The sequence below is a fragment of the Dasypus novemcinctus genome, chromosome 21, assembly GCF_030445035.2.
Source record: "Dasypus novemcinctus isolate mDasNov1 chromosome 21, mDasNov1.1.hap2, whole genome shotgun sequence".
NCBI lineage: Eukaryota > Metazoa > Chordata > Mammalia > Cingulata > Dasypodidae > Dasypus > Dasypus novemcinctus.
Genome location: NC_080693.1, coordinates 25,502,871 through 25,519,428, shown reverse-complemented (window position 1 = coordinate 25,519,428; position 16,558 = coordinate 25,502,871). Strand labels below are relative to the sequence as shown.

The window sequence follows — 16,558 nt, the reverse complement described above, 5'->3', positions numbered from 1 at the left end:
TAACTGGATAAACTGGGGTGCAGGAGAGGGGGAGTCAAAGCTGACTTCCAGGATGCTGAAGGGGTGACTGGGTGGCTCATGGGACTATTCACTGGGAGGAGGAAGTTAGGAAAGGGAGCGGGTTTCGACATGTTGATCATGCCGGCGCCCATCCGGCAGGTAGTCTGACACCCAGATCCAGAGCGCCAGAGAGAGGCCTGGGTTGGTGTGACTGAAGCCTTAGCGAGGGTGGGTAGCGAGGAACCCGGGACCAGAGACCACCTCGGCCCGCTCCGCTGCAGGTCCTCGCTCTCCCTCCAGGTGGCACCAGCGCCCCGCGCTTCCAGGGCGCGTTTTCTGAGCGCGAGCCTCCGCACCCTGGGTGTCGCGCTTCCCTCCCTCTTCTACTGGGCAGGATAAGGGTAGGGATCCAAGACGGGAAGGACCTCCAGAGAGCGCGTCCAAGTCATCCACGCTGTCAGCACATGCGTGGCGCCTCAGGGACCTCAGGGCTGGTGGTTGATCCGCGCGGCCACCTGTCTCTCGAGCCTCCCCAAGAACCTTCGTGGAGGGGGGGGGGGGAATGGATGGAGGGAGGGGTGGGATAGGCAGTGCCCGGAGCAGGGATGCCTGTTAAGACAGGACCTCTCAACCCGAATCCGGCAGGGGCACCCGCTAGGAAAGGAATTTTTTGGCCCCCAGGGCCACCCCCTCGTGAGAAGCGAGTCGCGGACCCTTTAAGTCTCCATCTCCCTACCCGCCCCAGCCCGGGACTGGCGGGGACACCCGGGACCTGACATTTGGCGGCTCACAACGTGGGAGCTAAAAATAGCCGCTCCGGGTTACTTGGGGCCATTGCTCTGCTCCCACCCCGCGCGCTGGCCCGCGTGCTCTGTCTCGTGCGGCCCGGGTTCCCCCCCAGCAAGTAAACCTGACCCGTCCCCTCCTCCCGGACCCCAAGGTCCCAACCCGCGGCGACCGACTCTAAGTGGCTTTTCTTCGACTCCGAACACCGGCCGATGGGCGGAGCCTTTACACCCCAGCAGGCGGGGCCTCGGGAGCGGTAGCCAATTGCCGGTGGGGTGGGCGGGGCCTTCCTGTACTGGGCGGGCGAGAACCGCAGGGGCGTGTCTCGGCCGCCACGCTGCCGGGGACTCGACCCCGCCACCTCGTGCCAGACTCCAAGCCCAGGCTTGGGGGGCGTGGCCTTCTGGGGAGTGCGGGCTCCGGGCCAATGGGCGTTGTGAAGGGCGTGGCCTACGGAGGTGGTGAAGTCGGGGTGGGGGGGACCCGGGTGAGGCGGCTGGGGCTTCTCGGTCTGTTCCGAGACCCAGGCTCAGCCAGATAGATCCCGGGAGCCCCGCTGCTCTCTGGCTCCCAGGCTTGAGGCTGTGGGTCCCTCCAGGTCCGCCCTCCGCAGATCGCTCCGGGACCCCCGGGACCCCCGACCTCTGTCAGCTAGGCTGGGACCACAGACCCGCTGTCTTCTGGCACTCGTCTACAGCAGACCCTGGGCTGCCAGCTCCTAAGACAAGATGCCGTCGGGCTTCCAACAGATCGGCTCCGAGGTAGGGGTCGGCACGCGGGGACGTGGCCGGGGCGCCGGCCCCGCTTTTCCCGGGCTGGGGTCGCGGTCGGGGTCAGCTAGGGGGCGGTCCTTGCGCAGGCGCAGGCGTAATTAAACCTGGTCTGAACTACCCGTGGCCGTCGGATTCCAATCCCGCTGAGAAGGGGAGTGGGTCTGGGGGTCCGTTCCCGGGCGCGGGGGATTTAAGGAGCGCAGCGTTCGCCCCTTCCCCTAGTACGCGTGCGTTGCGCCAGGACCGGTGACACTCTGCCCTCGAGGCAGCGTGGGAAAGCAGACCCAGGCGGGTCTTGCCCTCCAGGAGCTGTCCATCTGTCCCTACTGGCGGGCAGTTTTTCGAGGACTGGAGGCTTTCCGTGGGCCCCCACCCCCACTCCTGGCCGCCCTCCAGGACACTGAACTTTCCTTTGGCCCCATGGTTGGTGGATGGGCTGAGGGGAGTGTCGGGGCCCCCCCCACCCCCCAGCTCAGGTTTCCGCTTGGAGACAGTCTGTACCGCCAGCAAGCGGCTGCCACCGCCCCTCACACCACTTTCCCGCCCCCCTCCCCTGGGCATGGCTGGCCTCTGCAAAACTCTGGCACACCCCCCGACACGCACACACATTGTAGCTTGGGGGGTGGGGGGAAGAAAGCCAGGGCGGAGACGGAGGACGCCACCCAGGAGAGCCATAGGGTGGGAGGAGTGACCGCCATGTCCTTTTTGGAGTTGCCCTTGGTGGGCCTGGTGAGGGCCTCCTGGAGCAGGCTGGGAGAGCCCCCCCCCCCCGGGGAGGCTGATGCTGATAATTCACTTGGCAGTTCGGAAAGCCAGCACTGTCAAGGATACCGTTTGCACTTGATTTTGATTTTCACTGACAGGTAGGCTAGGCAGGCCACATCATCCCCGTCTCACAGAGGAGGAAACCTAGGTTCAGAATGGGGAAATGGCTTGCCCAAGGTCACAGAAATCTGAACTTGGGTCTCTTAAGATCAAGCCTGTCCCAAGGTCACGGAGGCATTTTGAAACCACCTCAGACATTTCTCTGCCTCCTCCACTCAGACATCCCATTTCTCCTCCATGCCCTGGTCATGCTTGGCTTCTGTCTGCCCCTGTTTAGATGAGGTCTTTGTGCGATTCCTAATATGGTCCAGTTTCCCTCACCCAGCGTGTTGGATGGAGCCCAGCGTCTTGAGCCTCTGGCTGGGCCCAGGCCCCCGGAGGGAAAAGGCAAGGGCCAGTGAATCCATGTGACATGCTGCCTCCCTGCTTCTGCCCAGGATGGGGAGCCCCCCCAGCAGCGAGTGACTGGGACCCTGGTCCTTGCCGTCTTCTCTGCTGTCCTTGGCTCCCTGCAGTTTGGCTACAACATTGGGGTCATCAATGCCCCGCAGAAGGTGAGGGACCTGCAGGCAGGGTGGGGGTGCTCACACAAGGAGGGCAGGGTCTGCAGGGAGTCACGCCTACGACTCACCCCAGGTGATTGAACAGAGCTACAATGAGACGTGGTTGGCGAGGCAGGGGCCCGAGGGGCCCCGCTCCATCCCGCCAGGCACCCTCACCACCCTCTGGGCTCTCTCTGTGGCCATCTTCTCCGTGGGCGGCATGGTCTCCTCCTTCCTCATTGGCATCGTCTCTCAGTGGCTGGGAAGGTATGGGGTCGGAGGGCAGGGGAGGGGGGACAGGATGGGAGGCCCTGCCCACGTGCCCTAACCCTCCTGACTCCTCTCCGTCTGCCTGCCAGGAAGAGGGCCATGCTGGTCAACAATTCCCTGGCTGTGCTGGGGGGTGCCTTCATGGGCCTGGCCAAGGCCGCCTCCTCCTACGAGATGCTCATTCTCGGGCGGTTCCTCATTGGCGCGTACTCAGGTACCCACAGGCCCCACGGCCCTACCCCGTGCCCTGCTCCCCTTCACCTCCCCTGGGCTTCAGGGTGGGAGCGGGGAGCTGCTCTCAGCCCTTCCCTCTTCCCTCTTGCCCAGGGCTGACGTCAGGGCTGGTGCCCATGTACGTGGGGGAGATTGCCCCTACTCACCTGCGGGGTGCCTTGGGGACGCTCAACCAGCTGGCCATCGTCATCGGCATTCTGATTGCCCAGGTGCCCGGGTCTGGCCTCCTGGGGGGTTGGGGCAGGGGGCTGGGGCGGGGCTCCGGGGAGCAGGGTGGAGCCCCTAGCTAAGGCTGGAGGACTGGGGGGCTGCCTCCTTCCACCCTTCTTCCCCAGGTGCTGGGCTTGGAGTCCATACTGGGCACTGCCACCCGGTGGCCGCTGCTCCTGGGCCTCACCGTGCTGCCAGCCATCCTGCAGATGATCCTGCTGCCCTTCTGCCCAGAGAGCCCACGCTACCTCTACATCATCCGGAACCTGGAGGGGCCTGCCCGAAAGAGTGAGTGCTCCCCTGTTCCCCCAGAATTCCAGCCCAGGGCCAGGCCTCCACCCTGCACCCCTCGCAACTGTCCTCCCATGTCCCTCACCCCCCTCAGGCCTGACCCTCCCCACCCCCAGGTCTGAAGTGCCTGACGGGCTGGGCCGATGTGTCTGGAGCGCTGGCTGAACTGAAGGAGGAGAAGCGGAAGCTGGAGCGGGAGCGGCCACTGTCCCTGCTCCAGCTCCTGGGCAGCCACACCCACCGGCAGCCCCTGGTCATTGCAGTTGTGCTGCAGCTGAGCCAGCAGCTCTCAGGCATCAACGCCGTACGTATGGAGGCCCCAGACAGGGCCCGGGCCAGGTGCAAGCCCACGGGGAGGCGAGAGAGCCCGGAGCCAGCTTTGAAGCTCGGGGTTGGTTCGGCTTGGTTTGGCTACAGGGGAGGACATCCCTGCCTTCCTCCTTTTCTTCTTCCTCCCCAGGTTTTCTATTATTCGACCAGCATCTTCGAGGCAGCAGGGGTGGGGCAGCCGGTCTATGCCACCATAGGAGCTGGTGTGGTCAACACGGTTTTCACCTTGGTCTCGGTAACTGCTTGCCTCACGAATGCCACCCCCTCCCCCACGGCTTCAAATCCCCCAGGGGTCCCAGTGGACTGCTTCTTGGTTCCCCACCCCTGCTCACCCAATCCCTCCTACTTCCTGTGTCCTTCAGGATGCCCTGCCAAGCCCTGCCTCTCTCCACAGGTGTTCTTGGTGGAGCGGGCCGGGCGCCGGACACTCCACCTCCTGGGCCTGGCAGGAATGTGTGGCTGCGCCATCTTGATGACTGTGGCTCTGCTTCTGCTGGTGAGGCCTGGGGGTGGGGAAGGGACCAGCAGCCCACCCCATGGGAGCGGCCCCAGGAGGCCTGGTGGCCAGCAGCCCTGTGAAGAGGCCAGGGCCGTTCCTCCACATAATGCCCTTCAGGCCGGGGCCAGCCAGTGTGCCGGGACCCTGGGGGCGTCACTCCAGATTTGCTGGCACAGTGGGCTCTACTCCCAAGGGACCCAGCTGCACCGGGCCTGCTCAGGAAGGAAGCTATAGCTCTGCAAACAGGAGGAGAACCCCTGTCCTGCCTCAGGAGCAAATAGTTCCTAAGGACCCAGATTTGGAGCCAAGGGAGGAGTGACCACCGTCAGAGCTGAGTTTCCCCCTGCCCTGAGTCCGCTCAGGGACACCAGTGTTCAGAAAGGCTCAAGGGCCTGTTCTAAAAAAGGGCTGCTGGGAGGGGGAACTTTCACTTCCCCTTGGGGCTGGGGGCTAAGGAAGACCCAGGATCACCTGACCTGACTTCTGCACCCTCCCTGCCTGGCCCCCAGGAGCGGGTTCCAGCCATGAGCTATGTCTCCATCGTGGCCATCTTCGGCTTTGTGGCTTTCTTTGAGATTGGCCCTGGCCCCATCCCCTGGTTCATCGTGGCCGAGCTCTTCAGCCAGGGGCCCCGCCCGGCAGCCATGGCCGTGGCCACTTTCTCCAACTGGACCTGCAACTTCATCATTGGCATGGGTTTCCAGTATGTTGCGGTAGGTCCTGTCCCTGCCGCAACCTCCTATACCCTAGGCTGGAGGGGCAGCTCACAGCTAGGTAACTTACTTTCTAGATGGGGACACCCACCCACCTACCCCCGCCCACAGACTATTGGCCTGTGGCTCCCTTTGGTGGACCACCTGGGGCCTGGAGACCACCGGCTCCAGCAGAATCCTTGGGAAGGATGCAGCTGTACTAGATCAGCTCGCAGCAGGGGCGACTCAAAGCCTTGGTGTGGTGTAACTTACTGAGGCCAGGGCTAAGACCATCAGCCTGTTCATTACTACCATGGCTGGCTGGGAGTCCACTCTGCGCACAGTGACTCAGGACAGGAAAGAGGACAACACACTAAGGGAGAGTGGGTTTCAGGGGCTCCTCCTTTTTTCCCCAAGTTCTCATTCCTGGTCCTGCCCACTGCCCCACCCAGCAGCCACCTGCTTTTCTCCAGTACCCCAAGGTCATTAGTTCCTAACTTGCTTGAGGCCACCCCTGCCCCACCCCCACCCTCCCCACCCCACTCTGTCAACACTTCTTTCTCCATCTGTCCCAGGAGGCTATGGGTCCCTACGTCTTCCTTCTATTTGCGGTCCTCCTGCTTGGCTTCTTCATCTTCACCTTCTTAAAAGTGCCCGAAACCAGAGGCCGGACATTTGACCAGATCTCAGCCGCCTTCCGCCGGATACCCTCTCTTTTAGAGCAGGAGGTGAAACCCAGCACGGAACTGGAATACTTAGGGCCCGACGAGAACGACTGAGGGCCAAGGCCAGGCGGAGAGCCAGCCCTCTCTAGCCTCACAGAGACCCCCTCCTTTCCTCTGCAGCACTTAAACCCTCCTCTTCCCCATTATTTCCAGGGTGGAGAAAAGCCCTCCAGCTTGGTGGGATTGGGAAGCTGGAGGGGAGGGTGGTCTGAGCACCCCTCACCCCCTTCGTGTGGCTCTCTTGGATATTGACGTGGTGTGCTTAGGCCGTGGCCAGCAGGGTGGGTCCTTCTCCCCTCCCCTCCCCCACCCCCTCCACAGCCCATCCCTTTCTCCCACCCCACCCAGTGTCAGCTCCAGAGCACTTTCATCCCCTGCTTAGAGAAGGGGGACTGGAGGGAGGGGAGGATCTGGGACTGACTTTCTTGGTGGGGGCAAACTGAAGCAGAGGGCATGATGGGAGAAGGGAAATCAAGTTTCCTGCCCCCTTGTACTCCTCTCACCATCTGGCACTTTCTCTGATTTCCTGTCATAGACTATGGGTGAAGAGGGCTCTTAGTCTTGGCCCTCCAGGGCAGAGGCTGCACCCTCTCAGGGTCTAATCTCACCTGGCTGACTGTGGGCTCAGGTCTCTCAGTCAGCCTTCCAGGGTGAGAGGGAACACGAGTGCAGCCATGTGTGGCCAGAGGAAGGGACAGCAGGCTCCTGTCCCTAGCCTCAGGGCTCTAGGCCCCACCCAGGCTGCTTACCAAGGCTGCCAAGTGGGGACTCCAGCTCTTTCCTCCCCTCCCACCCTGGAAGGGTGCTGTACCCACAGGCTTTTGACCAACCAAGGGGCAGAGGGGATGTGAAAAGCTGCCTGTAAACACTGAGCTGGGAGAAGCCTTAGGATATTTTTGTATATGTTTGGAAAAAAGGAGTAGAGGGAAGAAAGCAAAGGTTGTGTTATTACATGTGTATATGTGTTATTACATGTGTGTATATATATATATATATAAAGTCACTGTGTGAGGACGAGCATCCTGTCGTGGAGGCACTCAATGGGCTGAGAGAAACCATAGCTCCCCCTCAGTCCTGCCTTAGTGCCAGGTCTATGAAGCCCCTGGCTGCTGCCACTCATGCCCCCACTGCCAGTTCTATCCATTGCTTTTATTAATAGGCAGAAATACTCAATAAATAGTAGCTGCAAGTGCCAGGCACTGCTCTTGGCACTTTACAGACACTCAGTCTGCACGGTAGGTATTACCCCCACGTTGCAGAAGGGAAAGTGACGCTCTGGCACTAGTCCACGACTGCACGGCTAGAAACATTCGAGCAAGGACTCCAGCCCAGCCCTGCCCACTGCCCCACACCCCCCTCCTTCCCACCTTAGCGAGTTACCAGCAGTTCTCTGAACAGAAGTGAGGCAGAGACCAAGACAACAGGAAAGCCTGTTTTTGTTTTTACTGGAGGCTCAGGTGGCACATGACAGTTCATAAAATGGCTTCAGAGTTAGGGTAGAAGGAAAACAAAAAATAAACTGGGGTGGGAAAGGAAAACAACCAGAAGGAGGTAAGTGTGGGCTGGTTCCTTCTCAGCCTGATTTAGGGGTGGGAGTTGGCGCCTCTGAACAATAAGGATGGATTTCTTCCTTCAACCCTTGGTAAGGGAGAGAGGGGGAAAAAAAAAAGAAAAACCAAAAGGCTGTTGCTTTTGCCCTCCTGAGGCTCAAGGAAAAGGGGAAAAGCTGCTGTTTTGATGTCATGAATTATGGGAAAGGGAGGAGGGGATGATGGGTAGGGTACAAGTTAGGTGGAAAAACTGGCAGATACCTGAGAGAGAAAAAGAAATGGACAAATCAAGAAAATTTATCAGGACCCAGACCCCTGCCTCTGGGCCACCTGCCTTGGCCTGCCCAGGAGTAGCCACTCACCAGATGGCAGCTCTGGTGTCCTTTGAGTTGGAATCACTCCAGTATGGTGGTTGGGGGTTCCCCACTGTTGATGGGGGCTGAAGTCTGAGGAACAGGGGTGGCCAACTGAGACCCCTGTTCTTTAGTGCCCCCACCCCTAACCTTCTCCCATCTTCTCTCTTCCCATTTTCATAGCCCTTTCCCATTCCTTCCCCAACCAATTCCCCTAATCCCCATCTGCACGCTGGTGCTGTGGCCCCAAGTGAAGCTGAGAGGGGGTTTGCAAGGAGTGACATGAGGAGGGGTCTGCAGGGGGTGCCTGGGGCTCGATTGCCTCTGCTGGGGCTTCCTGCTGAGTGGGGTGCCTACCAGGAGTGGGCCCAACAGCCCTGGCTCTTTGGTATCCGTCTACATGGAAGAGTGTGTGGGTGAGGGGGTGGGGGATGAGCCAGGAGAGGGAAGGAGCAAGGGGGGCAGAGGAAGAAGGGAAGGAAAAGCAAAGGATGGAGAGAAGAGGGGGGACATTGGCCCCAGCCTTTTCTTTCACCCCACTCCACAGAGGGTTATCCCGAGTTCTCACCTCAGGGGCTGTGGGCTGCCGGGGGCCAGGGGGCTGTTGCCGTCGCCGCTGGAAGTAGGGGCGGTTTCGTGGACGCTGGGGCTCAGGCCGGGAGCCGTCAGTGGGGCCTTGGCTAGGCTTGGTCTCACCGTCCCCACCTTCTGTGGTAGGCTGCTGGGGTGGCCTGGGGCGGAAAGGCCTGGGGAGAGAATTCAGAACCTGAAGTTACCAGGGAGACCAAGCTAGACTGCTTCCCTCCAGCAGAGATGGACCAGCCTGCCTTCCCCATCCGTCCCTCCAGTGCCTGCGTCTCCCTGAACACCTAAGCAGGAATCTCTCAGCTACCCAGCCCTCCTCACCACCAGCTTCAGGCTTTTCCGAGTCCTTAAAACCCCCTTCCCGCTGGCACCCCTTCCCTGCTGTCCCACCATCCCCCTGCAGGGTGGAAGGGGGGAGAGCCACAAGGGAGTCTTACCTTCGGTACCTGGGCCGGAACCTGGGTGGGGGGACCCGCTCATCACCCTGCTGTGGGTCCCCCTCCAGTGGGGCTGTCTCTTTGGGTTCTACCCCTTCGGTGCCCTGAGAACATCAGAGCTTGGGTGAGCCACGGGAAGACCAGCGGCCAGGACCATCCACAGCCCTCCCCCGCCTTTGGGAGACTCCCTGGTCTCCCTCCTCACCAACACCTTTTCCAGGGCTCGGGTAATTGTATTCCCGTTTCCCTCACCTCTATAGGCTGCTGATTGGGGGGCCGAGGGCCTCGCACAAATCGCCGTCGGTAGAAGAAGGGTGGTGGGCGCCGTCGTCTGGGCCGCTGCCCAGAGTCCTCGGCCCGCTCTCCTTCGCTGCCTGGTTCTGTCCCACCCGCGGGAGCCTCTGCCACCATGGGCGGTGGGGCAGCTGGGCGAGGCCGGGGGATGAATCGGCGAAACCTACGTCGATTGGGAGCATAGCGGCTGCCCTTCACTGGTACCCCCCCAGGCCCAGTGACATTAGCAGCTTCTGCACCCTGGTGAGGAGGTAGAGAGGAAGAGTTAGAACTTGCTCCAACTCCAAATGCCCATTCACAAACCTGCTTGAAACTTCCCCTTCCTCCACCTAAACTCTCTTCAGCTTTCCTTTCACTTAGGGGATCTAAGAGGCCTGTGAGCGTGAATTGAAATTCAAAAAAAACATTATTCTTGTGGGGACGTATTAGTGTGGATGTGATATATTTATTAATACACAGTATAGTATCAACTTAGTAAGGGGTCCGTGGTTTTCACCATGGCAAAGGAATCCGTGGAACAAAAAGGTTAAGAAGCCTTGCTTTAACTCTTCTAACTATACTTCTTTCTACCCTTGCCAAGGGGGCAATGAAGTGTGTTTGCACTCTTCTGGGAAGAGGTAACATCTGCAACCTGTCCTTTTGAAATAGCTGCTACCAGGCCTCCTTGAGTTTAAGGCTGGGGGTAGGGGTGGGGCGAAAGGTCTGGCAGCAGCACATGAGTCCCACTGTCCACTTCTCATTGCCGAGCACCCGGGGACAGGGCCCTGTAGGAAGAACAGCCATGGAAGTGCTTGGTGAGCCACAGAGGAAAAACCCAGATAGTAATGATGACATTCTTTAGGACTTCACTTAGAGCAACTTTAGTGCTAAGGAAGATGACACTTGGGTCAGAATGCAGTCGCATTCCCACGGGCCTGGGCTACAAGGCTAAAGGCCAGAGGAAAAGCTGGCCCCAGGAGGGCCAAAGCCTGGCAGAATCTATCCCCCACAGACGCCCCCAAACCTTCTCTCCTTCCACGACATCAAACTCCACAGTCTCCCCATCTCCAACGCTGCGCAGAAATTTCCTGGGGTTGTTTCTTTTAATAGCTGTCTGGTTGGGGGAAAGGCCAGGAGAAAAGTGAGGGCAGCAGGCCAGCAGTTTCACCCCTTTTGGATCCACCACCCAATTTCATTCAATAGTTTACTTGGGGGTTGGGGCTGGAGGGAGGCGATCAAAATTTAATTGGGGAAAAGCCATGAACTAGGGGCTTTGGGAATGACAGTGCAGTTTCCACTGTCCTCATGACACAGTCCCTCCCCCCTTTTCCCTTAGGGACTTCAAAAAGGGAGGCAAGCTGTGTGAACTCAAAAGCAAACTCAAACAGAGACAACCTTAAGTTGCAAGTGGGTAAAGCGTCCTTCTTACCTCAATCCCACTGAGCGCACTCTCCACCAAAGCAGTGGTTCTCAAACTGTGTGGTGCATCAGAATCACCTGGAGAGCTCGTTAAAACAGACTGCGGGGCCCCATTCCCAAGTTTGACTCAGGAGGTCTGGGGATGGGGCCTGAGAATTTGGATGTCAGGTGATGCTGATCCCGCCGGTGAGGGGACCACATTTTGAGAACCACTGCACCCAAGTGTCTCCAGCTTGTGTCCTTTCCCTCAGAAAACTACCAGTGGTTCATTCCTGTCATGTTACCAGGTCCCAGCGTGTAATGAGCATGCCAGGCCCCGAGGGCCACATATACATTTCTTAGAGACCAGCAGTAGCACAACACAAGTGCGGCTAATGGTGGCCAGTACGGGTGCCAGAGTCAGTCAGGGAGGGGAACTATTTCCTGGTGGGCATGCAGTGGTGACATAAAAGCTGGAGAAACAAGATGAAGCTGCTAAGGCTTGTGGCAAAAACCTTTGAAGAGAGGGTCATTCCTCTGCTCGAAAGGCAGCCTAGCTCTTACCTGGTGAACAAAGACATCCTCCTTGGTGTCATTCCTGCAGAACACGACGGGTAGTTAACGGGCTGGCCTTGATAAGGGGCTTACCTCCACTGGAGGCTCCTGGCTGCCCATTCCTAAGACCAGCAGGCCCATCCTCTCCAGCATTCCACAACCACTTGGGGATAGACAGAGCCCGGGGAGGGAAAGGCAGGAGCCAGCAAGGCCCCAGGAGCTGGTACACAGAGAAGTCTATCTAAAACCTCAGTGAAAACCTAGACCTGATGAAGAAAGGGCGGAGGGAGAAGGCAAAGGCACCTTGAAGAAGCTGGGCAGTCCTTTTCCTACTGAGGACTCCACCCTCTACCCCAGGGGCACCTTAGAACCTTGTAGTGCTGGGTGTTAACTGTCCCTGGCTAATACCCCCTCCTCCCAGTTCCCACTGTGGTTGGAAAATTCCACTGTCTTCTTCCTTCTACACTCAAGGAGGCGGCTGAAAAGAGACAGGGGCTAGAATAAGTCTGAGATGGGGACAAGGAGCCAGGAACATGTTCCAAGCAGCCACAAAAACCTTGTTCTCACACTCAGCCTGAAGGTGAACCCAAGAAGAGACCTTCCCTCAACAGCCGAGGAACCAAGGTTGAGGAAGAAAATATTTACCGGTTCTCTATCACTACCTTGCCTGTATCCCGGTTCATCTTAGAACCTCAGTGTGTGTTGTGGGGTGGGGTGGTGGGGAATGGAGAGGTTTTCCTTCAGAACCTTCTAGGAGTCTTCAGTTTCCAGAATTAGAGAGGGACCCTTCCCAGAACAAGTATTTTGTCTTTAAAGCACTTGGATCTGCACAAAGGTCAGCCTGCTAAGAGGGCACAGTTAGGGCCTCCCTGGAGGGCTGGGCTGGGCAGGGTGCCTGGCTGGAGAAGAGCCCACTGGGGGAGACCTGGATCAGCTGGAATCCACCACTACAAACTCCTCTCAAGCTAGGAGGGAGTGGAGCTGCCAAACGGCAGGAAAGCCTCCAGCAGGGCTGGCTCCTTTTCTCCCCAGCCCAGCCTCAATCCCACCAGGTGGGGGATTCAAAGAAGCCAACAGCTCTTTCAGGGAGAGAAGTTGTGAGAATGCTGTGGTTGGCTGCCCTTAACAGGAAATCAGTGAGGATTCAAGCCCCAGAGCTGCCCTGAGGGTACGTTCTGCCCCAAAGGCCTGGCAAACTAAAAATAATGAGGCAATTCCAAAAGGTGAGACAAAGAAGCTGGGAGGGTCAGAGCCAGGTTTATCAGGTTCCTGGATCCTTAACCCTCTGCTGCCCTTGAAGAGGTCAACGAGGCCTCATCTTGCCACTAAGCACACATTTGTGCTGTGGTTAAAGTCTTTCAATCAGTGTCAGGTGGACAATGCTGAGGGCAATCATATGTCTCCCAGGGGTGGAGATGAAGTTGGGAAGGTGTTCGGTCCCACAGGCCAGTTCGAAAGACACCCATTCCACCCTCTCCCTGAACTCCTGAGATACCTGTTGATGAATCCGTAACCATTCCGGACGTTGAACCATTTGACAGTGCCCAGGACTTGGATTGCTGCCAGGCAGAGATGCAGTGGGGACAGTAAGATGAGGGAAGAGGTGGAGCTGGCCTCAGTTTTGAGACACTTCAAAACCTAGCCTACCTCCCAATTACCTATTCAGCTGAACTCGAAGCCAACCAGATTTCACCCAACAGCTTCAGGGCCAAATGGAAATACCCAGAGGGGGCGGGGGCTCAGGCTTTCAAAACCCTTCCAACTCTAAGGCCTGCTACCCACATCCTACAAACCCAGGCCCTTCATGTACCACTCTATACTCACCTGGTCCACCAAGTCCCAGCCCTCGCAATCTAAGTGTGTGTCGTGTCCCGTCCCCCGCCCCCCCTGCACCTGCTTCCGGGCTCAGCGATTTACCCAGTACTAGCCCCGGGGGCGTGGCCCTCGCTGGACCTGCCGGCCCCGCCCCTCTCAAAGAAGACACGGCCGGATTTCCCACCAGTACCACTCTGTAGTCCGCTGCCCCCGGTCCGGCCAGTCCTTTGGGCCTCCAGACCCCGCTGGACTCCACACGGGCCCTCCCGCAGCCCGCCCGGCCCCCCAGAGCCGCCCTGGCGCGCGCCTCCCCCTCACCCAGCACCGGCTTGTCCGCCTGACTCCGGACCGGAGGCGCGGGGGTCCCCGAGGCCGCCGTTGCCGGGTTGCCAGGGTTGCGGGGGCCCGGCGCCGAGGGGGGTCCCAGCAGCGGGGCCCGAGGCGGTTCCGCCCCCGCCGCCGCCCGCCCCGCCGCCTGCTTTCTGCGGCTCCCCTGCAGGTACCGGTACCACCACCGCTACCACCCCTGCCGCCGTCGCGGGCACCGTCGCCGCGGGGGCCGCTGTCGCCACCGCTGCCGCCTCCGCCTCGCTCATCCCGCCGGGCCCAGTACCGGCCCCCGCCGCCGCCGCCACCGCCACCGCCACCGCCCCGGCCCCTCCCCCCGGCTCGCGAACCCGCCACGGGGCTCGGTCCTCGCGCCGCGAGCCGCGCCCGCACACCGGCACCGGGCGCTGAGTGGGGGCCAATCGTAGCCCGCCGCCGCCGCGCGTGCAGGCCCCGCCTCCCGGCCACAGGCCAATCCCAGCCGAGCAGTGCCCCCGCCGGCAAGCCGGCCCCACCTCCTGGACTTCGCACCCCAGCGGAGGCCCCCGCCCGCTGCTCTGTAAGTACACCTGGGCTCCGCCCCGAGGCCGCCACGTGACCTCCGCTCGCCCAACCCATTGGCCGAAGGCCCCTTCCCCTCCCCCCTCCCGCTCCTTTCCACCGGCCGCGGGAAATCAAACGGGCTCGTCGCGCCCCAACCGCCACCTGGCCTCTGCGCGCAGGGCGGGGCCGGGGCCTCACCTCCAGGGTTGCCCCTGACGACCCGGGTGGCCGGGGGGGAGCCAGCAGCCTCGGTTCCGGCATTGAGCGGTACCGCGGTGTGGACACGACCTCCGCCCTCCAGGCCCACCTTGCCCGCACGCTGCCCGGTGTAGACGCCCTCCACCAGCCCCCCACCCCCTGCGGTGGCCAGTCTGTCCCTAGAGGACGCCTCTGCGCAGCCCTGGGCTGTGGTATGCGCCCGCGGGGCAGGCTGCAAAGTTCACAGAGTCACCTCTCGAGCCAGGGTTTCTCCCTTTTACTTTGTTTTTGAGGTAAAATTTACTTATGCTGAAACGCGCGGATCCCCGGAGTGCGATTCGCTGAGTTCTGAGAGGTTTATCCGTCCAGGAACCGACACCAGGACGCTCCCCAGGGCCCCCCCCCCCCCGGCCGGCGCGGTGCCCCCCCGGCTGCTCTGGTTTCTCCCACCCAGATGAGTTTCTGGGCTGGGACGCGCCGGGCCTCCCTCCGCTGCCCCGCGCCTTCGCCCTCGCCCCCTGCCTGAGCTCCGCCTTCTTGCTTTCCTCCCAGCAGCCGGGCTGGAGCTCGGCTCTGCTCCTTCGAGTGCCTGCTCACATGTCACTCCCCCCATCACATCATCCTTTGCTGTTCTCAAGGCACTCGTCACACCTGAGAGCGTCCTGCTCCTTTGTGTCCTGCTCCTTTGCGTAGTGCTTCCCCCACCCCCTCGACTGTAAACTCCACAGCCAGGGGAGCCTCATAATTATGCCCGACGCCGGGAGCCACGCAGGCTCTCATTATTTATTGCACAAAGGAATGGTCCCCATTCCGCCCGCGAGACGACGGAGGCCCGGGGCCGGGCTTGCCCCAGCTCTCTAGGGAGCCCGAGAGGTTCTGCCCAAAAGCCGCAAACTCCCTTCCCCGATAAGACGGTTCCAGAAGATGCTCCTCCCCATCCCGGGGAGGACGTGGCCCGGGCGGCGGCTCCCGGCAGCGCGTATTTTTAGCGGGGACAGCGCGGCCCGGGGCTGCCCACGTGCCCGCCGCGCCGCTCGGACCACGTGCGCTCCTCGGTCCCGGTGTCCTCCACCTCGGGCCGCCAGGGCGGGGGCCAGGCCCGGCGGCCGCCCCTTCTCCCGGTCCCGGCGCGCCCTCTGCCGGCCGCTCCCGAGTCTGTCTTCCTCGCTCTGCTTCCAACTACTTCGTCCGGATATCCCACGCTTGCGGTCCTTTAGGAGTTGAAAATTCTCTTTCCCAGGGCTTTGGGCATTCATTGTGGACAAAAAGGTGGAAAGATGAAAAAACAACTAAATTAAAGGCGAGACCGTGAAGGACACGGAGATGAATGACCACCCTTCCTCCAGCCCTGAGATCAAGGAATGCCAGCAGCCTGGGGCCTGGGCCCTGTCCTCAGGCCGCTCCCCAGCAGGGGGAAGGCAAGTAAGCGACCCTGGCCACGAGAGAATCATGGAAGGTACAGCGAGAGCTCACTTGTGAACGGACTCACTCTAAGGTTCGAGGGTGAGATGGGACGAGGTTCATGGGAAGGGAAGGGTGAGGCCTTTTTGTAGCTAGAGTAAGAATATGTCAGGTAACCACACTGGGGGCTGCAGGGAAAGGGTCCAGGCCCAGGATAAGGCCATATCAAATAGTTTCACCCTCTCTGTCCCCATGGATAAGAATCAGCAGATGCTGCAGAGAGATGCAGTTAACTGCCATGTTCACTTGAAGGGCTTGTGCCTGTAATTTTCCAATTATTTAACTATTTCTTTTAGGTACTATAGATAACAAGTGCCTCAGATGTTCTAATGGGAAGGCTTCCTCCATTTACTGTCACTCCCTTTAAATTTGTTCCTGTCCATCTGAAGTTGTCCCTTACCTGTCTGTCTTGTTCATTATTTTAAAACAAAACAAAACAAACCAGCTGCCTTAACTATTTCCCTATACATCTCCATCAATTTAACACCAAACTTCCTGAAAGCCATCCTACTGTCTCTACTTCCTCACATTTCACACCCTACCAACCCATGTCTGGTTTCTGCTTCCACCACGGAGATGGCTCCGGCAGTGGTCCCCAATCCCTTCCCAAATGAGGCCTTCGGCAGATGGTTCTTGGTCCTCTTTCTACTCTGCTGTGTCCCTGCAGCAGCTGCCATTGCCCACTCCTTCCCCATCCCCTCCCACCTCTCCTGTTGTGACGCCTTCTCCTCCACCTGTGTCTCCAGCACGGACTCCTTCCCACATTCTACCGGACTCTGAAGCAGCTGCTTTCCAGCCACTTGCTCCCCAGGCTTCTGAAACTTCAAGCCCGCACCCAAGCTCTTCTGACTCCTCTTTTCCCACTGCCCCCTCCTCGCTGAGTAGT

At 59.8% G+C, this 16,558-nt stretch overlaps 2 protein-coding genes across 2 annotated transcripts; one reads left to right on the top strand and one right to left on the bottom strand.

Moving 5' to 3' along the window:
- The first annotated feature begins 1,224 nt into the window (after positions 1 to 1,224).
- Positions 1,225 to 7,197, top strand: SLC2A4 (solute carrier family 2 member 4). Its single transcript, XM_058283627.2, has 11 exons — positions 1,225 to 1,547; positions 2,822 to 2,938; positions 3,021 to 3,193; positions 3,286 to 3,410; positions 3,524 to 3,639; positions 3,766 to 3,928; positions 4,048 to 4,235; positions 4,392 to 4,496; positions 4,656 to 4,757; positions 5,270 to 5,473; positions 6,028 to 7,197. Exons 1-11 carry the CDS (start codon positions 1,515 to 1,517, stop codon positions 6,229 to 6,231), a joined length of 1,530 nt encoding a protein of 509 aa, XP_058139610.1. The 5' UTR covers positions 1,225 to 1,514; the 3' UTR covers positions 6,232 to 7,197.
- A 408-nt stretch (positions 7,198 to 7,605) lies between these two features.
- Positions 7,606 to 13,754, bottom strand: YBX2 (Y-box binding protein 2). Its single transcript, XM_071210343.1, is given in 10 exon segments — positions 7,606 to 7,815; positions 8,090 to 8,173; positions 8,649 to 8,826; positions 9,103 to 9,206; positions 9,355 to 9,636; positions 10,400 to 10,489; positions 11,338 to 11,371; positions 12,824 to 12,887; positions 13,462 to 13,556; positions 13,558 to 13,754. Coding segments are annotated over 9 exon segments (1,080 nt in total). The 5' UTR covers positions 13,740 to 13,754; the 3' UTR covers positions 7,606 to 7,815; positions 8,090 to 8,122.
- Positions 13,755 to 16,558: the final 2,804 nt, after the last annotated feature.